Here is a 27,538-nt window from a genome sequence, read left to right as displayed (position 1 = left end):
CAAAGTTACTGTTTAGTTTTTGTAATAAAATATTATGTAAAATCACAAATTACTGGTGTTTTGTTTTTCTTCTCATTAGTTAGCATCAGTGGTGTCCTAACGATGGACAACGTGGTCATATCCTTTGATGGACTTGTGGGATCTGTGACAGAAGCAATGCTGACTTAGGATGTTCCAAAAAGTCTGATGCTGAGAATAAATTGAGTTTCTCCACTGAATTTATCCCAAGTCAATAAGCTACATTATATATGTTGGTGCATAAAACATCTGATGAGTGGTGGTTGTTTGACCTCCAGTCTTCCAAATGCTCCAATCATCGTCCTGTGATTTAGGTCTTAACCATGATCTTAAGGTATAAATAAATAAATATACATTTTAAGACCACCACAAAACAGTTGTTACACAATTTGCTGCCATTCCGCCTAAATAACTACAAATTGCTTTGTCTGAATGTGAATGTGAAAGCTGCTGGCGTGAAAAACGAAATCCTTGTAAAGACTGACGTGGCTGGACATGGATCCTTGTTACAGCTGGTTTGGTTGTTGTCTGGTTGAGTGGACGAGTCACACAAATGCTGCTCTGCTATCCCCGTGGTCCTCTCAACACAGTAAACAATCTGCTGTTGAAACCCTGCAACACAAATGGGAGGGAAATCCTCTTAATCAGAACTCTAACCCTACTGCTGCATAAGCGAAAAAAGACAAACACAATAGAAACAAGCCATTCAGGTAAGATAGAAAAAAAAGTAGCTTCAGTGAGATGTTTTCAAATCAGAGGACTCAAAATCAAATGCATTTAATTCAAATGAATATTGTTGTGTTGATTTAATAAGGCAGAAAAGGACAGAAGGGATGATGAACTGTTTGTTACTATAGCTAACGTACAGTGAGGAATGTAAGTATTTGAACACAATGCAGTTTTGCAAGTTCTCCCACTTAGAAATCATGGAGGGATCTGAAATCCATATTGTGGTTGAATTCCCACTGTGAGAGACAACATTTAAAATCATTGCAGGAAATCATTGATATTTAAAAATTGTATTTGTATTGCACTGCTGTACATACATATTTGAACACATGAGAAAATAAGCTTTGACATTTGGTACAGAAGCCTTTCAGATGTAAAACGTTTACTATCAGCAGGTTTGCACACACTGCACAGATCTCCTCTCTACAAAGATTTCTGTTGGATTTAGGTCTGGAGACTGCTAGGCCACTCCAGAACCTTGATATGCGTTTTATGGAGCCACTCCTTGGTTATCCTGTCTGTGTGCCTCAGGTCATTGTCATATTGTCATATACCCAGACATTTTTTTTATTAGTTGGGAACTTAAAAAATTTCAGACGTCATATTTCAAATTAAATGTATGTAATTAATATAAATGAGAGCTATTAAAGAACCTTTTTCCAAAATGAAATCAGTTGTTCATAATTTCGTAAAACAACCGATGAAGTCTATCCATCTGGCAAGCTTTGTCGTGTTTAACACCAAAAATTAAAAAGAAGGAAATATATTTGATAGACAGAAAAATGTCAAAGCTCAACCCTATAAAGCTGGATTCATGTAAAGGATAGAATTTGATTTTAGTTGAACAATTTTTGAACGATTACATAATGAGTATATATTTAATTTTTCTAGTGATATTTAATTAAATAAAACTATAACATCGTCGTCTTTCTCCACCTGTTGCATTTAGGTATATCCACTAAAGGGCAAAAAATACATTTAGGGTTTGTGCAGAATGTATTTATTTATTTTTTTTATTTTGAGGAAACTACAAAACCGGTTAAAGAGGTAGAGCTCCACGTACAAGCTTGATGTTCTAACATCATCTGCGTCTTTTTCCAGAAGGCAGGAGTGAGAACAGATGGTGTTCAGGGTGAGAGTTTTCCTTCAAAGTACAGCTGCTCTTCTGTAGCAGTCTGTTAGTGTATTATAGCTCACTCCTATTTTTTCTCGGTTTTTGCCTGTGTGCAGGAATAAGCAGTTTCATGTAATTTAGACTGGGACTTCCAGCCCCATCGTGAAGAGAGATAAAGTACATCGATCACACAACTCTGTCAAGGTGAGAAATAAAAACATGGCAATTCAGAAACACATTTCAGAAAGTACCAGACCTAAGGTGACTCTGAGTTTCAAACAGAATTGAATGCAGCAGCACACCTGAATACTCTTCTCTTCAGGCCGTGCCAGGTTCATCCACCCCGCCCTCTTTATCCCTCTCCAGCCCTCCTGAGAGGACCTTCACTCTACTGAAGAAGGAAACAACCAGCAACCCCTCTGCACTGATCCTCAAGGCCACGGAGCACATTAGATATCTAATTTACACCGTCACAGATATTTCTAAAGGTCAGCACTACCAGGTTAGATGCAAAATCAGATACCTGGAGAAGGTGAGAAATAAAGACAACTTGAAAATAATTCACAAGTTTGTTTTTTCAAATTTACAAACCAAAATATATTCTGTACCCTTAACCTGTGATGATCTAGTGATCAGCGGGTAACACTTAGCTCTGAAGGAGAGCTCACCTAGCACCAAGAAAAAGGTATACTCTCCTTTCGTGTAAGAAACATCTGTTTTGTGAGCAGTATTAAAAGAGTCACAGCTGAGCTCTGGACACACATGCAGTTGACTGAACATTTATTTTATTCAAACTCCAAAGTGATCACTAAGGCACATAAGGGTACGTTCTCTCTACAATGTTAGGTCATATCAAACAGAAAAATCCTATCCTGACATAGCTGCTGTGATGAAACATAATCTATAAATGGCAAAGAGATGGTGTTTTTAGGGGGATCTTTAAATCTATTTCTGAAGAGAGGGATTAAAGAGAACCCCTGTGGCGATGAGGGGGACACGGTACAAAGACTGACTGAATAAATGCAGTTTCATTTATTTTAAGAGACAGCAGCATGAATGGATCAAAGTCAAAAACGAGGATTCTTCTACAGTTTTTGCAGCCTATTGCCTTTGTAAGCAACGGCCCAATCAGATTTGATTCAGGTGAGCTGGGCGATGGTCCTTGAAGATCCATCAAAGCACAGAGCTGAATGGTTCTTCTTCAGACTGGAATGCACCTTTAAGAACATTACCCTGTTCAGACACGGGTCACACTTTTGAAAGGGTTAGTGCGTCTTCATTTGACCAAAACTTGACATTGACTTCTTTCTTTTGCTGTTGTAATTGAGTTAAAAGTTATAATACAGAACAGAACAAAGAGATGTGAAATGTTTCATCAAATGACTCCTGGAGGGAGTGAAGTTTGTATTAAGACATTTGGAGACTCTGTACCAATAAATAAGAACTTGTCCGTCACATACATGTGTAGTTCTCCTTCTCAGTGGCCTAGTGGTATGAGTGTCCACCCTGGGACTGGGAGATCGGGATTCAAATCCACTGTCGGGTCATACCAAAGTCTTTAAAAGTGAGCTCCAATGCCTCCCTAACTTGGTGTTTCTCAATGCCAAGGAACCTCACCTTTCCTTGGGAAGGTGCCTTGCTTCTGAGGACACTGTCCTTCCTTGGTCAAAGAAAATGGTAATTCGAAACAGACTTACCTCGTGACACATGAGGTGAAGTTATCTTTCATACATATAAGTTTCAAAATAAATGTAGCCTTTAACTTTTGTAGTTGTGTATATATTGGTTAAATTAAATATGTAAGCGAGTTACTACCTGCTAGCCACTGAAGCTGCAACTAATAAGCAGCTAAACAACTACAGCTAACTGGTTTAGATCTAAAAACATTTTAGATATCAGCCCGATAGCTACAATTAGTTGACTTACATTTAAAGTCCCAGCTCCTGATCCACAACCTTCTGAAAGTACCACACGGTATTCTGGGAATTTCTGACCAAGAGAAGGCAACAAAGTACCTCACATGTATCCTTGCTCAGTTAGCTAAATGGCTAACAAACGGAGGACAGACACCTCGGTAGAACATGAACGTTGGAACCGAATGGAACACGCCTTGGCGGTTTCTTATGACCTATCTCCTAGGCAACCGGGGAACGACCAAGGCAACAAGGTGAGGTTTCTTGACACTGAGAAACACCCTTAGCTTTAAGGGGTTGGACTGGGGGGGTAAAACCACCAAATTGTTCTTGAGCGCAGACACTGCTGTTCCCCACGGGGATATGCCAAATGCAGAGATGTAATCACACCAGTGTGTGATGATGACTAATGGGACTATAACTTGACTTTAACTTTGGTTGCTGAATGAAATACAGCATGAATCAGAGTGAACAAGCATAGGTTAAAAAAGAGTTGAGAGCTGCTGATGGAGGAGCTGTGACTCTACTCAAAGCCCCTCGCTGATCCCAGAGCTTCTACGCTTATAGCAGAGTGGGGATGGGTGGGCGTGACCAGATGCCACTTGTTTTTTTTAAGGTGACAGAGCCCTGAAATGACTCATTCTGCCAGGTACTAAAAATATCAAGAATTAAACTGCTGAAATCACTTCCTGTGAGAGGGATTCAGTGCAAAGAACATTGTAACATTGTAACAAAGAACATCTACAGGTGCTGGCCAGTAAATTAGAATATCATCAAAAGGTTGAAAATATTTCAGTAATTCCATTCAAAACGTGAAACTTGTACATTATATTCATGCAATGCACACAGACCAATGTATTTCCAATGTTCATTACATTTAAATTTGATATTCATAAGTGACAACTAATGAAAACTCCAAATTTGGTATCTCAAAAAATTAGAATATTCTGAAAAGGCTGAATATAGAAGACACCTGCTGCCACTCTAATCAGCTGATTTACTCAAAACACCTGCAAAGGCCTTTAAAAGGTCCCTCAGTCTTGTTTTGAAGGCACCACAATCATGGGGAAGACTTCTGACTTAACAGCTGTCCAAAAGACAATCATTGACACCTTGCACAAGGAGGGCAAGACACAAAAGGTGATTGCTAAAGAAGCTGGCTGTTCGCAGAGCTCTGTGTCCAAGCACATTAACAGACAGGCGAAGGGACGGAAAAAATGTGGTAGAAAAAAGTGTACAAGCTCTAGGGATAACCGCACCCTGCAGAGAATTGTTACGACAAACCCATTCAAAAATGTGGGGGAGATCCACAAAGAGTGGACTGCAGCTAGAGTCAGCGCTTCAAGAACCACCACGAGGAGACTCATGAAAGACATGGGATTCAGGTGTCGCATTCCGTGTGTCAAGCCACTCTTGAACATGAAACAGCGCAAGAAGCGTCTCGCCTGGGCCAAGGACAAAAAGGACTGGACTGATGCTGAGTGGTCCAAAGTTATGTTTTCTGATGAAAGCAAGTTCTGCATTTCCTTTGGAAATCAAGGACCCAGAGTCTGGAGGAAGAGCGGAGAAGCACAGAATCCACGTTGCATGAGGTCCAGTGTAAAGTTTCCACCGTCAGTGATGGTGTGGGGTGCCATGTCATCTGCCGGTGTTGGCCCACTCTGTTTCCTGAGGTCCAGGGTCAATGCAGCCATCTACCAGGAAGTTTTAGAGCACTTCATGCTTCCTGCTGCTGACCAACTTTATGGGGATGCAGACTTCACCTTTCAACAGGACTTGGCACCTGCACACAGTGCCAAAACCACCAGCACCTGGTTCAAGGACCATGGTATCCCTGTCCTTGATTGGCCAGCAAACTCGCCTGACCTTAACCCCATAGAAAATCTATGGGGTATTGTGAAGCGGAGGATGCAATACGCTAGACCCAACAATGCAGAGGAGCTGAAGACGACTATCAGAGCAACCTGGGCTCTCATAACACCTGAGCAGTGCCACAGACTGATCGAGTCCATGCCACGCCGCATTACTGCAGTTATTGAGGCAAAAGGAGCCCCGACTAAGTATTGAGTGCTATACATGCACATTCTTTTCATGTTCATTCTTTTCAGTTGGCCAACATTAGAGAAACAAACATTTTTTCATTGGCCTTTAGAATATTCTAATTTTCTGAGATACCAGATTTGATGTTTTCATTGGTTGTCACCTATAAATATCAAAATTAAACGTAATAAACATCGGAAATACATTGGTCTGTGTGCATTGCATGAATATAATGTACAAGTTTCACGTTTTGAATGGAATTACTGAAATATTTTCAACCTTTTGATGATATTCTAATTTACTGGCCAGCACCTGTATATATCATGAAACTATAACAGAAGAAAAAAAGTCATATATATGTTCCTTTTACCAAGTTTTACATCAACAACAAACTCTCATATGAATTATTTTTCAGTGTTCCTCTCACCTTGTAAGTGGAGGTATGTAATTATACTAATAAATAAAAACAAAGAGTCCACTTTAGATTCTTAGAGGTTTCTGCAAAACCAAGACCCCCCTGCAAATTTCAATCAAGGCCTCCTAACAGCCAGAGGTGTAAGGTAAAAAAAAATGTATGCCCAACAGCACAAGCAACAAGTTTTACTCTCGTCTCTGCCTCACAGCAAAATTAGGCAATTAACATTCACTGATGTGAGGCCAAAACTCAGGTGCTTATGTCACAGAGATGGCTCAAAGCAGGATGTGATCGGGCCGTGTGCAAGAATAGACTGATGCTCTACAATAGTACACTTGTGTTGCATTACCTCCTGATTATAGAGGTCAGCGGTGGCCCGGTTTATAATGAAAATGAACATGTGAGTGAGACTGAGGGAGCAGCACGAGGATATTTCAGGGACACGTTTGACAGAACCATCGTCAGAACAGCAAATTAGAGAACATTACTGGGAGAACAAATTTCCATTCTTCCATCAGAGTGTCAGAAGTGTAGAATTGCTTTGAAGCACCGAGCCATTTTCTCCAGCCCTTTTGACTCGTCTTATCCACAGTAACGTATGGTGTAACAGACGAGTATTACCAAAGTAACGCATGTTTTTAGATGGGTATCAAAACTGGTTTTAATGGTTCCATATCTTCCTATTTTAAACCTTTAAGAGGAAAGGCAGGGACATTTGAGCACCATTGAGATGTCATCTATCTTGATCATGAGTTATTTTCATTATTGAATTTCTACCTGGAAATAAATTGGTTAGTTTCAGTGAAACTCCACCCATGCTTGCTCCCGACAAAACATGCCTGCAAACAGCATCTTAGGCAAGCCAGTTGCTGTATTGGCTATGGTAGTCCAGAGGTGAAGGTGTCCAGCCCAGCACTCCAGCCACTGGACGGCCAAGTGTCACGATCCCAGCTCATCCACCTCACATCTAGAATTCCACTTCCCAGCATTCCCCGCACCGTTTATCAGGAAGTGTTTCACTGCAACCTGGGCTCAGTCATCAAAGCTTCTTAGCTGTGTTCATGGCCTAGGTCGTGTTTTACGTTAGTCTTAGCTTTAAAGTCTGGATCCCATTTTGATGATATACACATTTTACTGCACCGACGGTGCTTAGAACCCAGACAGAAAGACTGAAGCATTGAGGTTTGGTAAAACTGAGCAGTGAAAAAAATCAGGATACAATCAGAACCCAAGATCAAAATCTGTTCCATAGATTGTACGACATAGGTACCATCTCAATGTGAGATATATCAGTCCATCATCTGAGCTTAAGCTGGTTGTCTCACCTGTCCCACAGGTAACACTGCATTCAGTCCACGATCCATATTTCCAGAAGTAAACAGCTCCGGGAATGTTGTTGTCCTCGGAAATATTTCGACTAATGGTGTACTCGTAGCGGATTCCTGGATTGGTCTCCTGGAAGAGAAGCTACAACACACATATTTGAGAGCTGAGAACAGCTCTTTTTCACTGACAAACACACACACACACACACACACACACACGCGCGCACACGCGCACACACGCGCGCACACGCACACACACACACACACACACGCGCACGCGCGCACACACGCACACGCACACGCACACACACACACACACACACACACACACACACACACACACACACACACACACACACACACACACACACTGCTGTCTGTCTCCCGTGACAGCTTGAACATCTCTGAAGAATTAACTTAGTTGGTAAAAAGTAAAAATGGAGCACAAGATCTATTACTCAAAAATTAAACGTAGCACAGTTAACTAATAAAAACATTTGTACTGTAAATGTAGTGGACATTATATTGCTGTGATGTGAGAAGAATGAAGAAAGAACATTTTGGAAATTGAGATGTGCCACCTTACTTGTCACCCTTCTTAGCAAAAACACAGCTCTACATGCCTCTGGAGGATAAGACACAGAGGTGAAAAGGTATTTTGTGGAAATCTTATTCTCCTGCTGTAGTGCCTAACTTATTGATATTTCATTTCCCTGTCAGATTCTCACCTGCATACTATGGCTGTCATTTAAATGTCAGAAGGGACGGATGTAGAGACAACTTGGGCTTACAGAAAAGATAGTGATGTGAGGTTTGAGTTTGACGAGTGAACACTTTGATGATACATTCAGACAACTTAAAATATGTGGCTTTGCTGCTCAAATTAAAATTGTTTTAGGTACAAATACATTCAGGTAAAAACAAACACTTTAGCATCTAAAACTTTATCCCAACACTCTGCTGCTTTTTGACACTAACCTTTTCTAACTTTCTCACAACGTTTTCTCAATTTACAATTAAGAAAGCAATTAACGCCAAAAAGTGCAGGGTCGAGTTAAGACCCGGAAAAGGAACAAAAAGTATTTCAGGAATCTGTCTGTGCGAAAGACCAATTAAAATGGCTACTTGGCTGCAAAGGAGCTTAGAAAGGAGATTTGGGAAGCTTTAGATGAGCTTGAAGAGCCGCTGAACTGTTCCAACAACACAATCATGACCCTCAAGGGACGATCTTCAAGAAAGAAACACAACATCACGTGTTTGCATCCCAAATTTGAGCATCAGATACAAGAATAGAGCAAGAAACGGACACGCAGTACAGTAAAAATAGCAAGAATCTACATACAAATTTAGGTTGAAAAAAGAATGTATCTTCTAAACGTTCATTCATTTGCAATATTCGTTACATCTGTATAAATTATATCATGCTAAACTTGTGTTGCAGACACTGGGACAGAAAACATCTTGCATCAGTGAAGTAAGAAATCAATATAAAAACTGGTGGAGGAAATCTATCCAGGTCTGAAGCTGAGGAACAAAGGCGGATGGATTCAACCCGTAAATGAAACAAACCTCAAAGTTGATGAGGGACTACATCGAGTCAACCGCTGAAGGTTTCAACTCACCCTTTTCACAGCATCTACACTACAAGAGCTCAAGAGAGAAGCTACAGAACTCAAAGTTTTGTTCACGATGCAACATTCAAAAGGACCAAAGGGTTTGTACCTGTACAAGAAAAGAAATTCATCTTTATCCTCCCTATGCTTTCCACTAGAAGAGGTTTGCATGAACAGAGATTGACTAGGTTCATCACTGATTAAGGCCACATGAAAAACAATTCAAACCTGAATCCACATAGGCTCCATTGTTGGCCCAGGAGACGTCAGGTTTTCCAGGTCTCCCGACCTCTCGTAGGTGAACACGGTTCCAGCAGCTTTGTATTCTCCGTTCCACTGGATTGTCCAGCCACCATTCAGATAATACTGGCCGGGGTTGTCGCTTCGCAGAGCCAGGTAATTCCCAGCTTCAGCCACTTCCTCAATCAGGATGTTCCAGGCTCCTTCCGGGATCAGCCCAATATCAATGTATCCTGAAAAAGAGTCAATAATCAACCATCACCCAAATTATAAAGTCACCTTTAGCCCCCTTTTCCACAATGTGACAACATACATTATTTAAAAGGCTTACTGCTAAAGTAGACTGAACCTACCGATCCCTTCATGCTGCTCAAACGTTCTCCTGACGGTTGTGCAGGTGGAGCCGTTCCCGTTACAGACTCCACAGCGATCCTCAACAGAGCCGGAGTTAATCACATAATCACAGCCAATGTTCTGCAACACAAAAGTTCTCACATCATCCTAACAGACATTAGGCCGACATTGGTAGGCTGCAGCTCTTATCCTTTTTCCTTCAAGAGATAAGCTCTTGAAAGGGAGTCACACAGAAACTAGTAAAACCTACAAAAACAGCACAGGCTGTCTCACAGGGCTCTGAGTTCAAGGTGATGCAAATAAAATGAATAAAATCTGGTGTGACGTTAAAAATTGCTCTGCACTACCTTTTGGTTTTTATCTCCCCACATGCAGAGCTGCTGCTCACAACAGGTGCAAAAGCAAAGCATGAAATAAAATCAAATTTACAATAAAGCAGAAGCCAAGTATAGTTCAGAGGTAAAAATTGTTCACTTTAGTGAAAACACTGACGTGCATTTTCATTTTAAGACAGCACAAATGTGCAAGTACGAAGGCCTCTCACTGTTTCAGCTGAAGCCTAAATGCAGGAAAAGAAATATTCCAAAACTCATCAACAGAAACCACAGTGCCTTGGTTGAAGAAGGAATTTGATTGTTTTTCCACAGAAAATGACAACAATGTTGGGGCGGTGCATTAGATTAGGGGTCTTGTTGAAGAATTGTACGCACACAGCATCGATACATTTGTAAAATCTAAGCACAAATACAGTCAGATCCATAAATACAGGGACATAAACACAATCCTAACATTTTGGCTCTGTACAGCACCACAATGGATTAGAAATGAAACAAGCATGGTGTCAGCTTATTTTTTGAGGGTATTTACATAGAAATCAGGTGATCGGTGTAGAAATTACACGTTTGCATATGTGCCTCCCACTTGTTAAGGGACCAAAAGTAATGGGACAATTGGCTTCTCAACTGTTCCATGGCCAGGTGTGTGTTAGTCCCTCATTATCCCAATTACAATAGGCAGATAAAAGGCCCAGAGTTCATTTCAAGTGTGCTATTTGCATTTGGAATCTGTCGATGTCAACTCACAAGATCAGATACAAAGAGCCGTCACTGTCAGTAAAGCAGGCCATCATTAGGCTGAATAAACAAAACAAACCTATCAGAGAGATAGCTAAAACATTAGGCGTGGCCAAAACAATTGTTTGGAACATTCTTAAAAAGAAGGAACACACTGGGAAGCTCAGCAACACCTAAAGACCCGAAAGACCATGGAAAACAACTGTGGTGTAAGACCAAAGAATTCTTTCCTTGGTGAAGAAAACACCCTTCACAACAGTTGGCCAGACCATGAGCACTCTCTAGGACAGGGTATTCAGTTCCGGTCCTCGAGGTCTGGTATCCAACACATTTTCGTGGTTTCTCTGATTCAACACACTTTCACCTGTGCAGGCTCTGCAGACGCTTGTTAATCACCTGCTGATTGAAACCAGGCGTGTTGAAACAGAGTTAAAACCAAAACGTGCTTGTAACGTGAGGAAATATGGGTTTTCTGTCACAATGGTGGTGTTGGACTCAGCTGTGTCAAAGCTGGGTCGCTGAGAACTTTCACCCACAGATTAAGACCTGAACGCCAGCGAGTCTGGGAGGAAACCATAACATCTGCCACCTGCAGTCTACCAGAAGATGTGTTTACATGAGTTGTACCCAGACCAAGTCAAAACATAAAGTTTAAACTTCTTTTTCTTGATTTTAATGTTAAAGTAACCATTATCATTTTGCTCATTATAAATGTGATTAATCAAATGAATGACTATTTAGCTTTGGGGTAATTATAATGGTTTAATGAATCCATTCTTAAATAATGTTGAGAATGTTTGTTACTGACCTTCACACACACTCAAGCACAAACATTCACACACATCCACACACACCTGCTCACAGTAAACTCCAGACACATTTGATGACGCACGTTTGCTTTGAGAAGAGAAAGGTTTTTGGTAAGTTTTCAGTCTGATGATTCAGTTCGTGTTGGACAACGAGAGAGAACAGACCTGAAAACCAAAGGGGGGGCAGAGCCTGTTGGCTCGTTCTTCCCCCCTTTCACGCTGTTTCTGCCAAGCCAGGCAGAATAGCTGAATCGCGACTTCTAACGAAGACTCATTACCGAGTCTTTTGATTTCTGAGTGAATTAACTTAAGAAAGCGCATCGATAAAACGCTCTACCATCCACGTGTACCGAGGGCAACTCTGGACCGGTTCCATTCGACACCTACGTCTCCTGTCAGCCGCCGGTGTCATCTGGATGAACCACAACATCCTCCACGGCCCGGATCCGAAAGAGGGTCCACAAGAGTTCGGTGAGACAGAGCACGGTTTTAGCGTTTGATGCGGTTCACTGATAAGACCTAAGTTTATCCAAACCATCACCTCACTCAGACACCTGTTTCTTCCTGAAGCAAAATCAGACTCACACACGCATTCATGTCACAACATTCTCAATCTTCATAAATTCACCAGAAGGTCTATTTGAGCAAGAACAGCATATAAACTGTTAAAAGATTGTCCCACAAAGTTGCCAATGTGATTGTTATTTCCTGTTTGTCAATTTTCAAAATCATTAGTTTAATTTGAAGAATTAAAACTGTTAATCCTTCAAACTTGTTTCCTCATTGAACTGAAACACAGACACTCAGATATTATCGGCAGTTTATGGATGAAAACAACCTTTGAGTCTTCTGAACAATATAAAATTTGGTTATTGATTTATTAAAATTAATATTCCGAATTAATACGTAGCATGGTTTCTCTTTCATAAAAGAGCATAAATCAATAACGCTACATTTAATGGCGAGCGTATCCAGTCTTCTATATCTGCGATATGTCTGATTTCTTACATCTAAAAGCTACAAACAACGCTTTTCTCTGTGTTTCACTTTGATGTCTTATTTTGAACTTAACCGGAAATTGTTCCGCTCACTAAATTCTCCGAACCTCAGAACCGAGACTAAATTCTCGGACACCTTTCGTCTCAGTGTGTTGACACTGTGGGCGAGCTATTGTGGAAAATATCTCCATTGCATGAGCGACTTATAGAAACGGAATCTGAACGGAATGCCCGTAGGCACCTACTGTTGCTTGATTGCACGGTAAACGTCGTAAGCCGGGTTATGGCCGTCACGCGTTACTGTGTGTGTGTGTGGATGTGTGTGAATGTTTGTGCTTGAGTGTGTGTGAAGGTCAGTAACAAACATTCTCAACATTATTTAAGAATGGATTCATTAAACCATTATAATTACCCCAAAGCTAAATAGTCATTCATTTGATTAATCACATTTATAATGAGCAAAATGATAATGGTTACTTTAACATTAAAATCAAGAAAAAGAAGTTTAAACTTTATGTTTTGACTTGGTCTGGGTACAACTCATGTAAACACATCTTCTGGTAGACTGCAGGTGGCAGATGTTATGGTTTCCTCCCAGACTCGCTGGCGTTCAGGTCTTAATCTGTGGGTGAAAGTTCTCAGCGACCCAGCTATGACACAGCTGAGTCCAACACCACCATTGTGACAGAAAACCCATATTTCCTCACGTTACATGCTGAATACCGGCCCTCCAGGCCATATGAGTGTCAAAGTCAACAATCAAGAGAATACTTCACCGAAGGGCATACACCGCAAGATGTAAACCATTGGTGAGCCTCAAAAACAGGATAGCCAGATTAGTTTGCCAAACAACATCTAAACAAGCCTTCACAGTTCTGGAACAACATGGACAGATGAGACCAGAGTGATGGGAAGAGGAGTATGGGGAAGAAAAGGAACTACTCATGATCCCAAGCATACCACCTCATCAGACAAACATGGTGGTAGTGTCATGGCTGCCAGTGGAACAGGTTCTCTTGTATTTGTTGATGATGTGAGTGCTGACAAAAGCAGCGGGATGGATTCTGAAGTGTTTTGGGTAATATTATCTGCTCAAACTCAGCCAACCACTTCAGAACTCATTGGACGGCTCTTAACAGGGCAGAAAAACGAACCAAAGCTCTGTAAAAGCAACCAAAAAGTTTTTTTAAGGCAAAGAAGTGGAATGTTATGCAATGGCCAAATCAATCACCTGGCCTGAATCCGACTGAACATGCATTTCACTTGCTGAAGACAAAACTGAAAGGAAAATGCCCCAGGAACAAGCAGGAACTGCAGACAGTGGCAGTAGAGGCCTGGCAGAGTACCACCACGGATGAGACCAGCATCTGGTGATGTCCATGTGCTCCAGACTTCAGGCTGTAATTGACTGCAAAGGATTTGCAACCAAGTATTAAAAAGTGAAGGTTTGATTTATGATTATTATTCTGTCCCATTACTTTTGGTCCCTTAACAAGCAGGACGCACATATGCAAACTGTTGTAATTCCTACACCGTTCACCTGATTTGGATGTACTTACCCTCAAAGCCCTTAAAGCTGTCAGTCTGCAGTTACAGCACATCATTTGTGTTTCATTTCAAATCCACTGTGATGGTGTATAGAGCCAAAAGGTAAAAATTGTGTCCAATATTTATGGACCTGACTGTACTTGTGTGGTGTCTTTTTATTAACAAATTGTTAAAATGTGTGTCTTAGAAAAGCAAAAGCTGCATTGCAATATTAAGTTATGCAGGTCATCCAATGAAATTTTAATTGTAAATACGATATTGCAACTGGCAGGAGGTTCAGATATTTCCATAAATGATCATTACATTCTAATCCAAACTTGCAATAGGACTTGTTATCACCTGAAGCAGGAAGGGAGGGAGGAAGGTGATGATCATCGTTTGTTAGTAAAATATGTCATAACCTACAAGACAGATTTTAATGACACGAAGAAGAAGAAACTTTTCAGCTTTACTTCTACATTAGATTCCTTTTTGGAGTCAGCACATCAAGATGACCACTACAGCTAATATACCCCAGGAATCAATCAGTCATGAGTAATCTTATAATTTAAAGCAGTGAAAAATAATTACCAGAGGATGCAATAAATGAACAATCTTCTGAAAAGCAGGATGACTGAAAAAAGTACAAATGATGTCAGTAAGAAATGAACGTTTAACTAGAGAAATGCTCTACTGACTCTCTAATAAACACAACTGTAAATGTACCAAGGACGTAAAGGTGACTGAAAAAATATGTCACAAAATGTCATAAAGTCAGAGCCGAGTGTCGGACCGGTGTCCGCTCAGTATTCAGACTGTGTCTATCAGCAGCTGGCATTTTAGCCCAAGGTGATAGCATTCGGCTTGTGCTCCTGCCTATCTGTGAAGATAACGGCCACTCCGATTTTCCTATCAACAGGCTCATTGTCACGCAGAATGTCAAATATGCAACACTCGCCTGAAGAAAACAAGGTGTGGGTTAACTTCAAAAACAGCATGACTGACGCTGTGATAGATTCAAGTCTGGAGGTCCTAAACAAGATGCAGCAATGTAATTTCCAACTACGTAGGAAACCTATAGATGAGGACTGGGTAAAAGGTAAAATCCACATAAAAAATAAAAAAATAAAACGTCTGGGTCAAAAGGATGCATTCAAGATTGGATCAGAAGTAAACCAGGAACAAACAGGTCCTTTAAAAAGGACAAAAAATTTGAATCATAACTAAGATGGGTGTGTCCGGTATAACCAGTCAGATCAGTAATCAGCAAAAACAGTCAAGTGTTTGAAAACTGCGGTATCTGGAACAGTAACAGACGTTTAGCAATATAAGTGCAGTTTGGAGGATGTGATGGATGTGAGCTGACACGATACCTGACAAATACCACCGATGCACATGTCTCTGCTCTTGTTGCCTTCATAACACGGTGTCCCGTCAGTAACGGCATCTCGCATTTTCTCAGAAAAATGTTCATTAAGTGGACGGCAGTGCAGTTCACAGGGGTTGGCTGTCGAAAAAACAAAAGACAAACTCAAAACGATCCAACTTATAAAAGTAAAACCTAAAGAGAACCAGGCTGGATGAACCCACCCTTGTTGATGACAGCCTCCCACTTGTAGAGCTTGCCCTTGTAGGACAGGGAATTAAAGTGAGCACACTGGGCATGTCTGAAGGTGGGCTGGTCATGAGGACATGGGTCAATGTTGCAGATCCTGTACTTCAGTCGTTCTCCCAAACAATATTTGCCTCTGTATTTAGGACTGAAGCAAAGTCAAAGTTATTACCACTCCTCTAATGATTGATGTCTACGTTAAAAGTGCATGATGTAAGAATGAAGTAACAATGACATCCTGTGGTCAAACTTGGGTACTGCAGTCCATTTTTCTAAACACACCAGTGACTCTGTCACTCCCGTTTCACGGCTGTTGCCGTTTATGGATCAGCAACAAGATTCTAGATGACGAACGAAGATGAGTTACACAGTAAGTTGATAAGTAAATCAATACACATTTACTGTAGTATCAAATTGTTGGTGATTGAAAAAGTAGCTTCAGATATTTTTAGTTGCTAATTCACCATTAGCATTGTTAGCTCAACATTAGCCTCTAGTCTTCTTTAGTTAATATTATGGTAAAACAAAAGGTTGGCTTCTTAGGGGTACAATAAATAACTTCTGGGTCTGTCCTCCTAATATTTTGTGCACAACTCAGGAGCTTGTTGCTGGAATGCCAGCAGACTCTGCAACACCGTGGGCTCACACATTGTAATCAAAGACTACGTCCCTCTTTGGCCTTTTCATGAAAGAAGGAAATCCTACAACCTCGCAGCCGGCTGAGAACAAAATCTGACTGAATGCACCATTCCTTCCAACATGATTGAGACATAAGACAGTTTTGTGATTATTTCACTATAGAAGTCAAGTTATTGTACATTTAAAACCAGGTTTGCATTTTAATTCAAATTATCTTTGAGCAGTTACATTTAGAGTAGATAACGTAGATATCAGATAGTCTCTGAAAGTGATTGAAGTGTCAGTCAGACAGAGAATCTTTCATCAGGACTGAGCTACTGCACAACTCACCGATTTATAAGGTTAACAGAACCAAAATATGTCAACACTTTGAGTTAGCAGTGGCTTAAGTCATACAAATCAGTTTTTAATGTATAAATGACCTCTTGAAAGTCAAAGTTTAGGACAGGAAATAAAGCATTCACTACTTGTAATTTTGGAGATGTGTGCACTTTCAAAGTTAGGACTTTGCATGCATGTTTAATAGAACAGAGTCCATCTTTTGCAATATATAAAATCCAGATCTGACACTGTCTCTTCCACATAAAATCCGCAACTTGCACTTCTTATTGCTTGTTGTATTGTCCAGCACCTTGGGTGTCCGAAAAAGGTCGAGGAAAGGGCTTTACAAATAAAGTGAAATGAAATGAATAAACTGTGTGGGAAAACAAAAGAATTATATTTGAACGGGAGATGTTGTTGCCAGCAGGCAGCTTTCAGACTCTCCAACTTAGACATTTTACTGTTTCATCTGTTTTCTCTCATTAGTCCTCACACGGTTTTCCACTCTGTCATTTATCCAGGTATGCAGACTAAAAAGTCCCTCATATTTAGAACACAGATGATGTTTTATTTATTCATTCAATTCAATTCAAATTTATTTATATAGCGCCAAATCACGACAAGAGTCGTCTCAAGGCACTTCGCATGCTAAACATTCCAATACAGGTCAATTCATTAAGCCAATCAGAAAAAAGTTTCCTATATAAGCAACCTAGCAGATTGCATCGAGTCACTGACTAGTGTCAGAGTCTTTGCAGCAATCCTCACACTAAGCAAGCATTAAGCGGCAGTGGAGAGGAAAACTCCCTTTTAACAGGAGGAAACCTTCAGAGGATCCTGGCTCAGTATAAGCAGCCATCCTCCACGACTCACTGGGGATCAAGAAGACAGAGCGCGCGCGCACGCACGCACGCACGCACGCACACACACACACACACACACAGTTAGTAAATATGCTATTTGGTGAGAGTTAAACTTTGTTGTATTTATCCTAGTGTATTTATAATTAAACAGGTAAACTAGTAGTAGCACATTCAATGTCAAAGAAAGCAAAAAGTTATTATCAGGAGAGAGAAAATATTTAAGTGGTTAGCAACAGTGTTCAAGCCGATAGCCCCCTCCATGAGGCTACCACAGCTTAGCAGAACATCATTGCAGCTTCTTCTTTTAAAAAATATTTTAAGTCTTAAAAGTAGACAAGGTGTCTGCCTTATGGACTAAAGCTGGGAGTTGGTTCCACAAGAGAGAAGCCTGATAGCTAAAATATCTGTCTCCAATCCTATTTTTAGATCTTCTGGGAACCACCAGTAAACCTGCAGTCTGAGAGCGAAGTGCTTGGTTGGAACATATGGAACAATCAGGTCACTGATGTATGATGGAGTTTGTTTATTAAGAGCTTTATATGTGAGAAGGAGGATCTTAAAATCTATTCTGAACATAACAGGTAGCCAGTGTAGGGAAGCTAAGACAGGAGAGATATGATCTCTCTTTTTAATTCTCATCAGAACTCTAGCTGCAGCATTGTGGACAAGCTGAAGACTTTTAACTACTATTTGTGGACTTCCTGAGAGTAATGAATTACAGTAATCCAGTCTTGATGTAATAAATGCATGAACTAGTTTTTCAGCATCACTCCTGGAAAGGATGCTTCTAATCTTAGCAATATTTCGAAGGTGGAAAAAGGAAATCCTACAAACCTGTTTAACGTGGGATTTAAATGACATGTCCTGGTCAAAGACAACACCAAGGTTCCTTATTTTGTTCTTGGAGATTTATTTAATGCCATTCAGGTCATTATTTTTTGAGGGGTGTCTTAAGTCTCAATTACAAATATCCACATAAAACTCTGATTTATGATTCTGCCTTAAACCCGAATGGTAACAAATGTCTTTGGCTCAATCGTTCAGTTTTCGCACTGCCATCAGATCACCTGGTTTACCTTCTCATTAGTGAATATCACGCAGGTTCAGAGAAGATTTGCTCTTCTACCACAAAGACACTATAAACTCCTTTTGTCAGGCTTTCTCTGTTAAAAACCAGATCTCACCTAAAATATTCCATGAGCTGTTCTACAAAAAGTTGTTGCAATTACAAATGTTTTTTTAATCCTTGATAAAATGCCACAAAACCATGCCAAAAGTAGCATATTAACACTACCAGTCATCCTCAGTGTGGGTCAAACTCAAATTTGTATGGATTATGACTCAAACGTCGTTATTTTCAGAGTTCTTATATCTTTGCAAAAGTCTAATTTAAGCACCTTCAATGTTGACGATTGAAGATTTTCCAGCATCAAAACAAATATTTGACTTCTTTTTCCCATTATTATACCAAAACAATTGCAGTTTAAGCATTTTCAGAATGGAGGATGTTTTTGTCTAAATCCATTGTGAGTAGTGGCACGATGAAACTCAGATCTCTGGATTCTGAGGTGAAATAAACACAACTGTTAGCAGTTTTGGACTTAAACTGTTCTATGATTACCTTTTTCAACTGGAACATTTGCTGCTTTTCACACCACTGAAGGGAAAGGTAAAGTCAAGAAACGTAAAAACTAAAATAAATATCATAATTTTACCATATATGTGTTTTACTGTCTATTTCTGCACGTCTTGTTTCAAAGCTGAGCTCAAGAGTTGTTTAAATATAGGATTTTGTTGATGATGTTAACAAAGACTAAAGAAGAAATCTGTTGAGTTTTCTGGTTTAATAAGAGTTGAGGAAGACAGGATGACTGAATGGATGGATGAGAATGTTGTGCCTCAGGTTCTTTGGACCAATCATTTAGCCACTGTTTGACCCATCCAGATGGGATTCAGGGAAAGCAGGAATGGATTAAATTGATAAAGCAGCTCAGTGGCCTAGTGGTATCAGTGTCCACCATGGAAGATTGACATCCACGGTTTGGTCATAGCAAAGACTTAAAAAATGCCTCCCCACCTGAAACTCAGCATTAGGAGGTTTGATTAGGGGGTTAAACCACTGTATAGTTCCTGAGTGCAGCCACTGCTGCAGCTCACCACTCCATCTAAGAACGGGTCAAATGCAGAGAACAAATTTCACCAGTATGAGCCAACTAATGGGACTTTAACCTTTGATAGTGTTACGAAAGAGGTCAGAAATGGAGAAGAAGATTGCTGAGGGAGGAGAATATGAATGAACAGAATTTATTGTGACGAATGTTATTCATTTCGACAGTTTGATTTACTTAAAGTCTTTTTGTTGTGACTTAGCAGGACTTACAAAAAAAAAAACAAAAGGGAGCTGAGCTTAATGAGTGACATGAAAAGGGGGTATAATGAGGGAAGTGTAGGAGTGAGATGAAGGATGAAGAGATGAGTGGGAGGAGAAAAAAAAGTGTATGGATGGATTAGGAGGAAGGAGATTCGGGTCGAGAGGAGAAGACAAGAAAAGAGGAGCCTGGCGATGATTAGTGGAGTCGACGCACAGCCCTGATCCTGAAGCCAAGTTTACAAATGAACTTCATAAGGTGCAATACAAAATACATTTAGAGGAGATTAACTTAAACTGTACACAACTAGAAGAACCTGGAAGGGGGAAGCTTTTAGATGCATGGATAGCGACTCTGACTAAAAACATTAAATAATAAAGTTTGTGATAATGCTGTGGTTCAGCTGAGGTCTGCTGTCGGTTGCAAAGCTGACAACAGTGTTATCAAGCTTCATTCAGCCGTGACTCACATAGAGTCCTAATGGGAATAGTAAGTTCAAGTCAGTGATCGTAATTAGGCTTGAGTTGCAGGCTGGAAAGAAGAGCAGCTGTCCTGGATCTGAGTGAGAAGCACAAGGCATGCAAAACCTAAAGGAGGAATGTCTCACATCCCATTCTTTCCTGCAAAAGTGCCTCAGTTTATTTCCTCCACCACCATTAGGCTGCACACACTGGAGGATGAACCCTGACAGGAACTAACAAGATAACTTTGGAAGATACTTCTGAGTTTGCCGGTACATGACCACTTTGATGCGGAGTGTCCTCGGTGAGGAAGCTGCAGTTCTTTGTCAGCCTCCATTACTGAGCCAATCACTCTCCCGCCTCTTGCATCTTTAATTATGATCAACGACTCTTGGACTTTGTGAGGGAACTATTCAAGAGCATTTTGCAGGTTAGAGTCTCCCTTGAACCAGAGTTTAGAGAAACATAATAGGGACTAATTCTAAATAAAAACGTACACAAATTATTTATGCTTTGGAAGTTGTTTTTGTGAAAAAAAAAAGTATTTTGTGCCAAACTAGAAGTGACGTCGGCAGAGGGAGAACTGTTAGCGTGATCCTGAGAAAAATATGGATTTGAATGCCGGCTCTGGCACAGAAGAAAGTTTAAATGTTTATATTTACTTATGATGGAGCACAACCATACAGTAATGAAGCTGCTGCTCGCCCCACAGAGCAGAGACAAGCCAGAGGGAGAAATTATGGCCAAAGGTGAGATATTTAGCTGTGGTGTCAGGAGGTTCCGTGGAGAGAGCAGGTGTCTCGGTGAGTGAACGATGCTAGTTTAAACTCGTGTGTTAACATCACAGTTTTGTACAGATTACTGTCATGTACCAGACAATTAAAAAAACATTATTGGTCAGTTAATATTCTTTCCTGATATTAAACTATAAGGAGCATTTGTAAACTGTTTGTAGCCTAGCACTTGCGAGAGAGAGAGAGAGAGAGAGAGAGAGAGAGAGAGAGAGAGAGAGAGAGAGAGAGAGAGAGAGAGAGAGAGAGAGAGAGAGAGAGAGAGAGAGAGAGAGAGAGAGAGAGAGAGAGAGAGAGAGAGAGAGAGAGAGAGAGAGAGAGAGAGAGACCTGTCATTCTATTCAGGGTGGTCCTGACCTGGGTCCGACCCTGGCCTATAGGCTCCAGGAGTCCACTAATATTTTTAAGAGCTGCTCATCCTCTTCCAGAAGTCGGGGATGGATGGTTCTGAGCCATTTCCTAACCAGAAACCAGCGGCCTTGGCCCCTTCTGGGGTTCAGCACGGATCTTCCCGACCTGGTTCCAATGCTGATCTGGGCTCTATGGAGCCTGCAGGTATTTTCCAAAACTCTGCCACGATGCTGATCTGAGCTGCATGAGTCCACAGGATCCGAAACCGGCAACCGCCATGAATCTCACAAAGTGGCAGTGATATTTTGCTTAAAAAAAATAATGGATTGCAGTACCCATATTTGACCACAGGATGTCATTTTTTACAAATTGCACCTATAAAGTGGAATTAACATGTTGTTAATTAAAGAGCTATTTCTACCATTTTGAATGTTATTATGCATGTAAAAAATAGTTACCATCTCAGTAACCTTCCTGATTGGACACACTTTGGAAAAACATATTTGACATTTATCAGGACTGTTGTGCTAAAGGCTAACGCTAGTGTCGATAAGACAGTTGCTGTACTGAAAAATGGCACAGAAATTCTGAAATTCAAAGCAGGTCATGTCACACTTTCTTCAGCCTCTACACCACATTGCATGGTTATTTCAGCTGAAATATTAGTCCTGCTGAATCTGACATCTGTATGCAGAAAAATAAAGCTACCGCGTGATGGGAAATAACAAAATGTTGCATAAGCCACAAAATTGTTTTACGATGACAGCAAACCACTCAGCTCTTGGCTTTGGTTTGCTAGCTCAGCAGTCCTCATAACTGTGATTATTTAGACATGCTTTATTATATTCACAAACATGTTGAAAAGTCGCTGAAAAAACATCTAAAGGCTGATAGTACCTGTTTAGAAAGTTTAATGCACTTCAGTATTAAAAGCACTTTAGTAAATCATGACAATAGAAATCCGGGCTGTTGTTGTCCTGTCTTTAATCAACAAATAGCCCAAGTAACAGTTTTGACTTAATGAAAATAATTAAGTAATGAAGAGAGCAAATACACTCAACAGGTGTGTGTGTGTGTGTGTGTGTGTGTGTGTGTGTGTGTGTGTGTGTGTGATGATAGCTATTTTTACACAGGACTTATTAAAATCCCAAAATAACTTCAGTTAAATAGTTCAAAATATTTCTTCTTCTAAAATCATATTTCTACCTGAAATGACCCAGAATAAGAATCTGGAGTGCAAATTAAAACATAAACACATTTGCTGAATTTCACAGCTATCCGAATGAAATATCCTGCAGCCAAAATATTTAATTTGCAATCTGAGGAGAGGTAATAATTGCTTTTCTACTTGTGCACGAATTGCTTCAAGCTGTCAAATTTTTTTGAGGTTGATAATAAAAAGTGTGTTTTGCAGTTAGCTTAAATCCTAATTCCCTTTAAAACATGAAAACACCCCTACTCACACAGGATCATCACAGTCTCTTTGGGCACTCTGGACACCCGAGCCACACGTCCTCGAACAGACCGACCACTCGCTCCACGGAGCCCAGCCTCCGTTCACACTCTCAGGATGGTATCCCACCGGCAAACACTCTCCATGGACACACCACTGGGAAAACACACCAACAGTTCCACCTTAAACTATCCATGTTATAATCCCTTCTATTATTTTTGTTTTGTAAAACGATGTAATGTGTGACATTTTATCAGAACTTTTCACTCTGAAACAATAAAATGCCTCAGAATTGGGTCGGGTTTCCTCTTGAGACATATGAGCTTGTCTGCTTTCATTATGGGCAGCAAGACTCAAACAAAAATACTGGAGTGTTCACCTTCAATAACACCATTAAAAATAAAATACAAGACTTTCCAAGGATGAATCAGACATTTAAGATTAATGACAGAGTTTTAATAATTTCCTGAATTTAAATTTAAATTTACATGTCTGGTCAGGACACAGTCTGCAGAAGCTGAAAACTCCCAATGCTTGAAATATTTTACTGTGCTAGAAATAAATAAATTAGTAAAAAGTGATTCAGGGTGTTTCTGTTATTTGATTTTACAGATTTTCAATGTTGTATTTGTACAGATTAATCAAATTTTAGGAGTAAAAATTAATTTCCTGCAGATGATTGTTAAGTCAGATTGAGTTCTCTTTCAATTCAGTTTATTTATATAACACCAAATCATGACAAGAGTTGTCTCAAGGCACTTCACAAAGTAAACATTCCAATATAGTTCAGTTCATTAAGCCAATCAGTAAAACGTTTTCTATTTAAGGAACTCAGCTAATTGCACTGAGTCACTGACGAGTGTCAGAGTCTTTACAGCAATCCTCATCAGTGCTTAATTTGTAAATAAAACGTTCCCGGAATGCAAATACTGATGTCAAACCAATTAAAGTGCAAGATAAAACAGATGCCGAAACTTGCGCATGGGTGGGGGTGACAAGTAATTAAAAATTGCGCCCACATTTTCTAAGTTTAACACACATCTCTTTTAACAACGGTAGTTTTTGCATCTTTACTGTTCCCCAGCTTCAGCCCTCTCCCCCTCCCCCTGCGCAGCGGCCCCTGACTCACTGATGCGTCTGCAGCCTCTCAGAGTTCCTGCTGCTCTAAACATTGAAAGAATTTCTTCATTTTCTGTTCCTCACTTCTGATTACCTTCAATGGCGTCTGTTTGTTGCAACCACCAGATACAAAAATGAACTAGTTTTTATTTGACTATTTTTCTCTTTTCTATTATCTTCCTGCATTTCCTCTCAATCCTGAAAAGAAAAAAAAAACTATTACCTGGCTTCATATATTTTCACCTCATGAATTACCTTTGAACTGCAGTTCAAAACGATCTACCGACCGCAAATATAGCAGAGTGCGCACTGACCGTACCAGTGAGGTGAAGTCACCGGAGGACGAAACAGGTGATGTGCTCTGTACCGCAGCAGCGAAACGCATCAAGCACAAATAAAAGACAGAAATCATAAAAGGATATGAGCTGAAATAAACAATCGCGTGTTAAGTTTGTTTTTGAGGTGGCAACACTTTGAGAATATTACTGTGGCCGTGCTCAGGACGCATCTGTCTGGAGCGCGTCATCGATCAGAGCTCTGCGCCTCTCAGCTTTAAATAATCCCCGGAGAGTCCACATAAATAATGTAATATAATTAGAACCAGGATCGTTTTCAGGTTCCTCCTGGGTGTGTTGAGGGCTTCCAGTAGCTCCCTTTAGCTCACCTGTCATTCGAATCCTGCGTACAGCACAAGTTAGTCGCGTGAGTTGCCGGATCCTAGCAGAGTTGCTGGAACAATCCTTTAAAAATAAAATAGTTCCCAGATCTTGTTCCAGCAAGATCCGGCTCAAATTAAGCATTGATCCTCATACTAAGCAAGTATGCAGCGACAGTGGAGAGGAAAACTCCCTTTTAACAGGAAGAAACCTCCAGAGGATCCTGGATCAGTATAAGCAGCCATCCACCATGACTCACTGGGAAACGAGAAGACATAAAACACACGCACGCGCACGCACGCACGCACGCACACGCACACACGCACACACACACACACACACACACACACACACACACACACACACACACAACCCTACACACATGTCCACAAACACAGACACCCCCGCCAGGAAATAAATGCACGCATGTTTTTCAGCATCACTCCTGGAAAGGATGCGTCTACTCTTAGCAATATTCCGGAGGTGAAAGAAGGAAATTCTACAAATCTCTTTAAGGTGGGATTTGAATGACATGTCCTGGTCAAAGATAACACCAAGGTTCTCGTTCTCAGAAGTTAATTTAGGCAAGGCAAGGCAACTTTATTTATAGAGCACAATTCAAACACAGAAGCAATTCAATGTACTTTACAATTTTCAGGACATGATATGAAATCAACATACCGTAAATCCTCTAATACAGGCCTGTATTCAATTAACGGCCGGGTCTCATATTTTGGCCCGTGTCGGAGTCGGCGGAGGTGAATAATGGCCGGTCTCTTATTGTGGCCGGGTGGAATGTGGTAACAAGCAAGTACGGGGGGCGGTTGTGTCATCGTCTCACTTTTGATTTGCCAGTGATAGACCGTAAGGGTAACTTTAACCGTGCGGAGACGAAGAGGAGGCGAAAATTTGATACCAAGTTCAAAGAGAACGTGCGCTGCAGAACACTGGGGAGCAATAAGGGTTGTATGAACTAGTCGACTTCACTATAGGGACTTTTTATGCCTGTCATCGACTAGTCGCTGTCACGTGATAATGACCGGCAAGATGCAGCCCTCGGAAAAGACAGTAGCCTGCTGTCAGCAGGTGACAAGCTCCTGCGCTCGGGGGGGCAACGCGCTGTGCCAGAGCGTCGGTACTGACAAGCGATCGTTCATGTCAGTTCATTTCCTTTAATGTTTTCTGTGTTTTACTTGTGCCTGATGTGTTTCGCTGCTGTGGAGCGGGGCGCATCACCTTGTTCTCCGGTGATGCACCGATCACTGATGCGGCCGCCAAGCAGGGAGCACTCTGCTGTTTTTGCGGTCGGTAGATCTGCGTCCTGAGCACGGCCACAGTAACATTATCAAATCAGGTGTCGCCACCTCAAAAACTAATTTAACACACGATTGTTCATGTTGGCTCATTTCCTTTGATGTTTTCTGTCTTTTATTTGCGCCTGATGCGTTTCGCTGTGGAGCGGGGCGCATCACCTTGTCATCCGGTGACGCACCAATCACTGATGCGGCCGGCAAGCAGCGAGCACTCTGTTGTTTTTGCGGTCGGTAGATCTTTTAGAACTGCAGTTCAAAGGTAACTCATAAGGTGAATATATATGAACCCAGGTAGCAGATTCTCTTTAGGATTGAGAGGAGATGCAGGAAGATAATAAACAGGCAGGACAGAAAAATAGTCAAATAAAAACAAGTTAGTTTTTGTACCTGGTTGCAACAAACAGACACCATTGAAGGTAATCAGAAGTGAGGAACAGAAAATGAAATAATTATTTTAATATTTAGAGCAGCAGGAACTCTGAGAGGCTGCAGGCGCATCAGTGAGTTTGTGGCGCTGCGCAGGGGGAGGGGGAGAGGGCTAAAGCAGAAACTACCGTTGTTAAAAGAAATGTGTTTAACTTTGAAAATGTGGGCAAAATTTTAATTGTCAAAAACTCCAGCGAACCATTAGTTCATTTTGCTCAAATAGAAATAGAGGTCTGCCTCTAATTCTGACCCTCCTTCCAATAAAGGCCTGGAGCTTGATGAGCTTGAGTCAAATACAGGCCCGGGCCTGTATTAGAGGATTTACGGTAAAAACACAAATTTAAATACAAATTTAATGCCATTCAGATCAGGTGATTGACTAAGCAGCTTCCTTTTCTGAAGTTCTGGTCCAAAGATGAGAATTCCAGTCTTGTCTTTATTTAAAATCAGAAAGTTTAGAGTCATACAATTTTTATATCCTCAAGACAAGCCTGTAATCTACCTAACTGATTAGTTTCATCAGGGTTAATGGATAAATAAAACTATCGTCAGCATAAGAGTGGAAGTTTATCCCATGCTGTCTAATGCTTTTACCAATTGGAAGCATAAATATATGTATAAGCATATGTATAGTAAAAATAACTGGCCCAAGCACTGAACCCTGTGGTACTCCATAAGTGACCAGTATGAAGATTATGTGTCATGTAAAAATGAAATCTAACAGACAGGTACGATTTAAACCAGGCTAGTGCTGTTTCTTTGATCCCTACAACATGTACTAGCCTTTCTAAAAGAACATTGTGATCAACTGTGTCAAAGGCAGCACTGAGATCTAACAAGACTAGAACAGACACAAGATACTTATCTGAGGCCATGAGAATATCGTTTGTAACTTTCACCAATGCAGTTTCAGTGCTGTGATACTCTCTAAAACCAGACTGAAATTCCTCAAACAGAGCATTAGTGTTTAAATGCTCACATACTTGGTTGGCCACT

The 27,538-nt window shown here is 40.6% G+C and overlaps 1 protein-coding gene across 3 annotated transcripts in view; it reads right to left on the bottom strand.

Annotated features, from left to right (window-relative positions):
• The window catches only part of LOC107381755 (A disintegrin and metalloproteinase with thrombospondin motifs 7), a 195,738-nt gene that overhangs the window by 42,192 nt on the left and 126,008 nt on the right, over positions 1-27,538 (bottom strand). For all 3 annotated transcript variants that reach the window (XR_008559369.2, XM_015953607.3, XM_070554887.1), the window contains exons 11-17: positions 23,039-23,184; positions 15,759-15,928; positions 15,542-15,675; positions 9,761-9,881; positions 9,396-9,640; positions 7,555-7,696; positions 504-630 (exon numbers count right to left, since the gene is read on the bottom strand). Coding sequence is in view for 2 of the 3 variants with exons in the window: in XM_015953607.3 (XP_015809093.3) it covers positions 504-630; positions 7,555-7,696; positions 9,396-9,640; positions 9,761-9,881; positions 15,542-15,675; positions 15,759-15,928; positions 23,039-23,184 (1,085 nt within the window). In the remaining variant the exon portion in view is untranslated. The remainder of the gene's footprint in view (positions 1-503; positions 631-7,554; positions 7,697-9,395; positions 9,641-9,760; positions 9,882-15,541; positions 15,676-15,758; positions 15,929-23,038; positions 23,185-27,538) is intronic.

This window comes from Nothobranchius furzeri, chromosome 9 (assembly GCF_043380555.1).
Source record: "Nothobranchius furzeri strain GRZ-AD chromosome 9, NfurGRZ-RIMD1, whole genome shotgun sequence".
NCBI classification, from domain to species: Eukaryota; Metazoa; Chordata; class Actinopteri; order Cyprinodontiformes; family Nothobranchiidae; genus Nothobranchius; species Nothobranchius furzeri.
The sequence above is the reverse complement of the archived record's forward strand: the minus strand, read 5'-3'. Positions and strand labels throughout refer to the sequence as shown.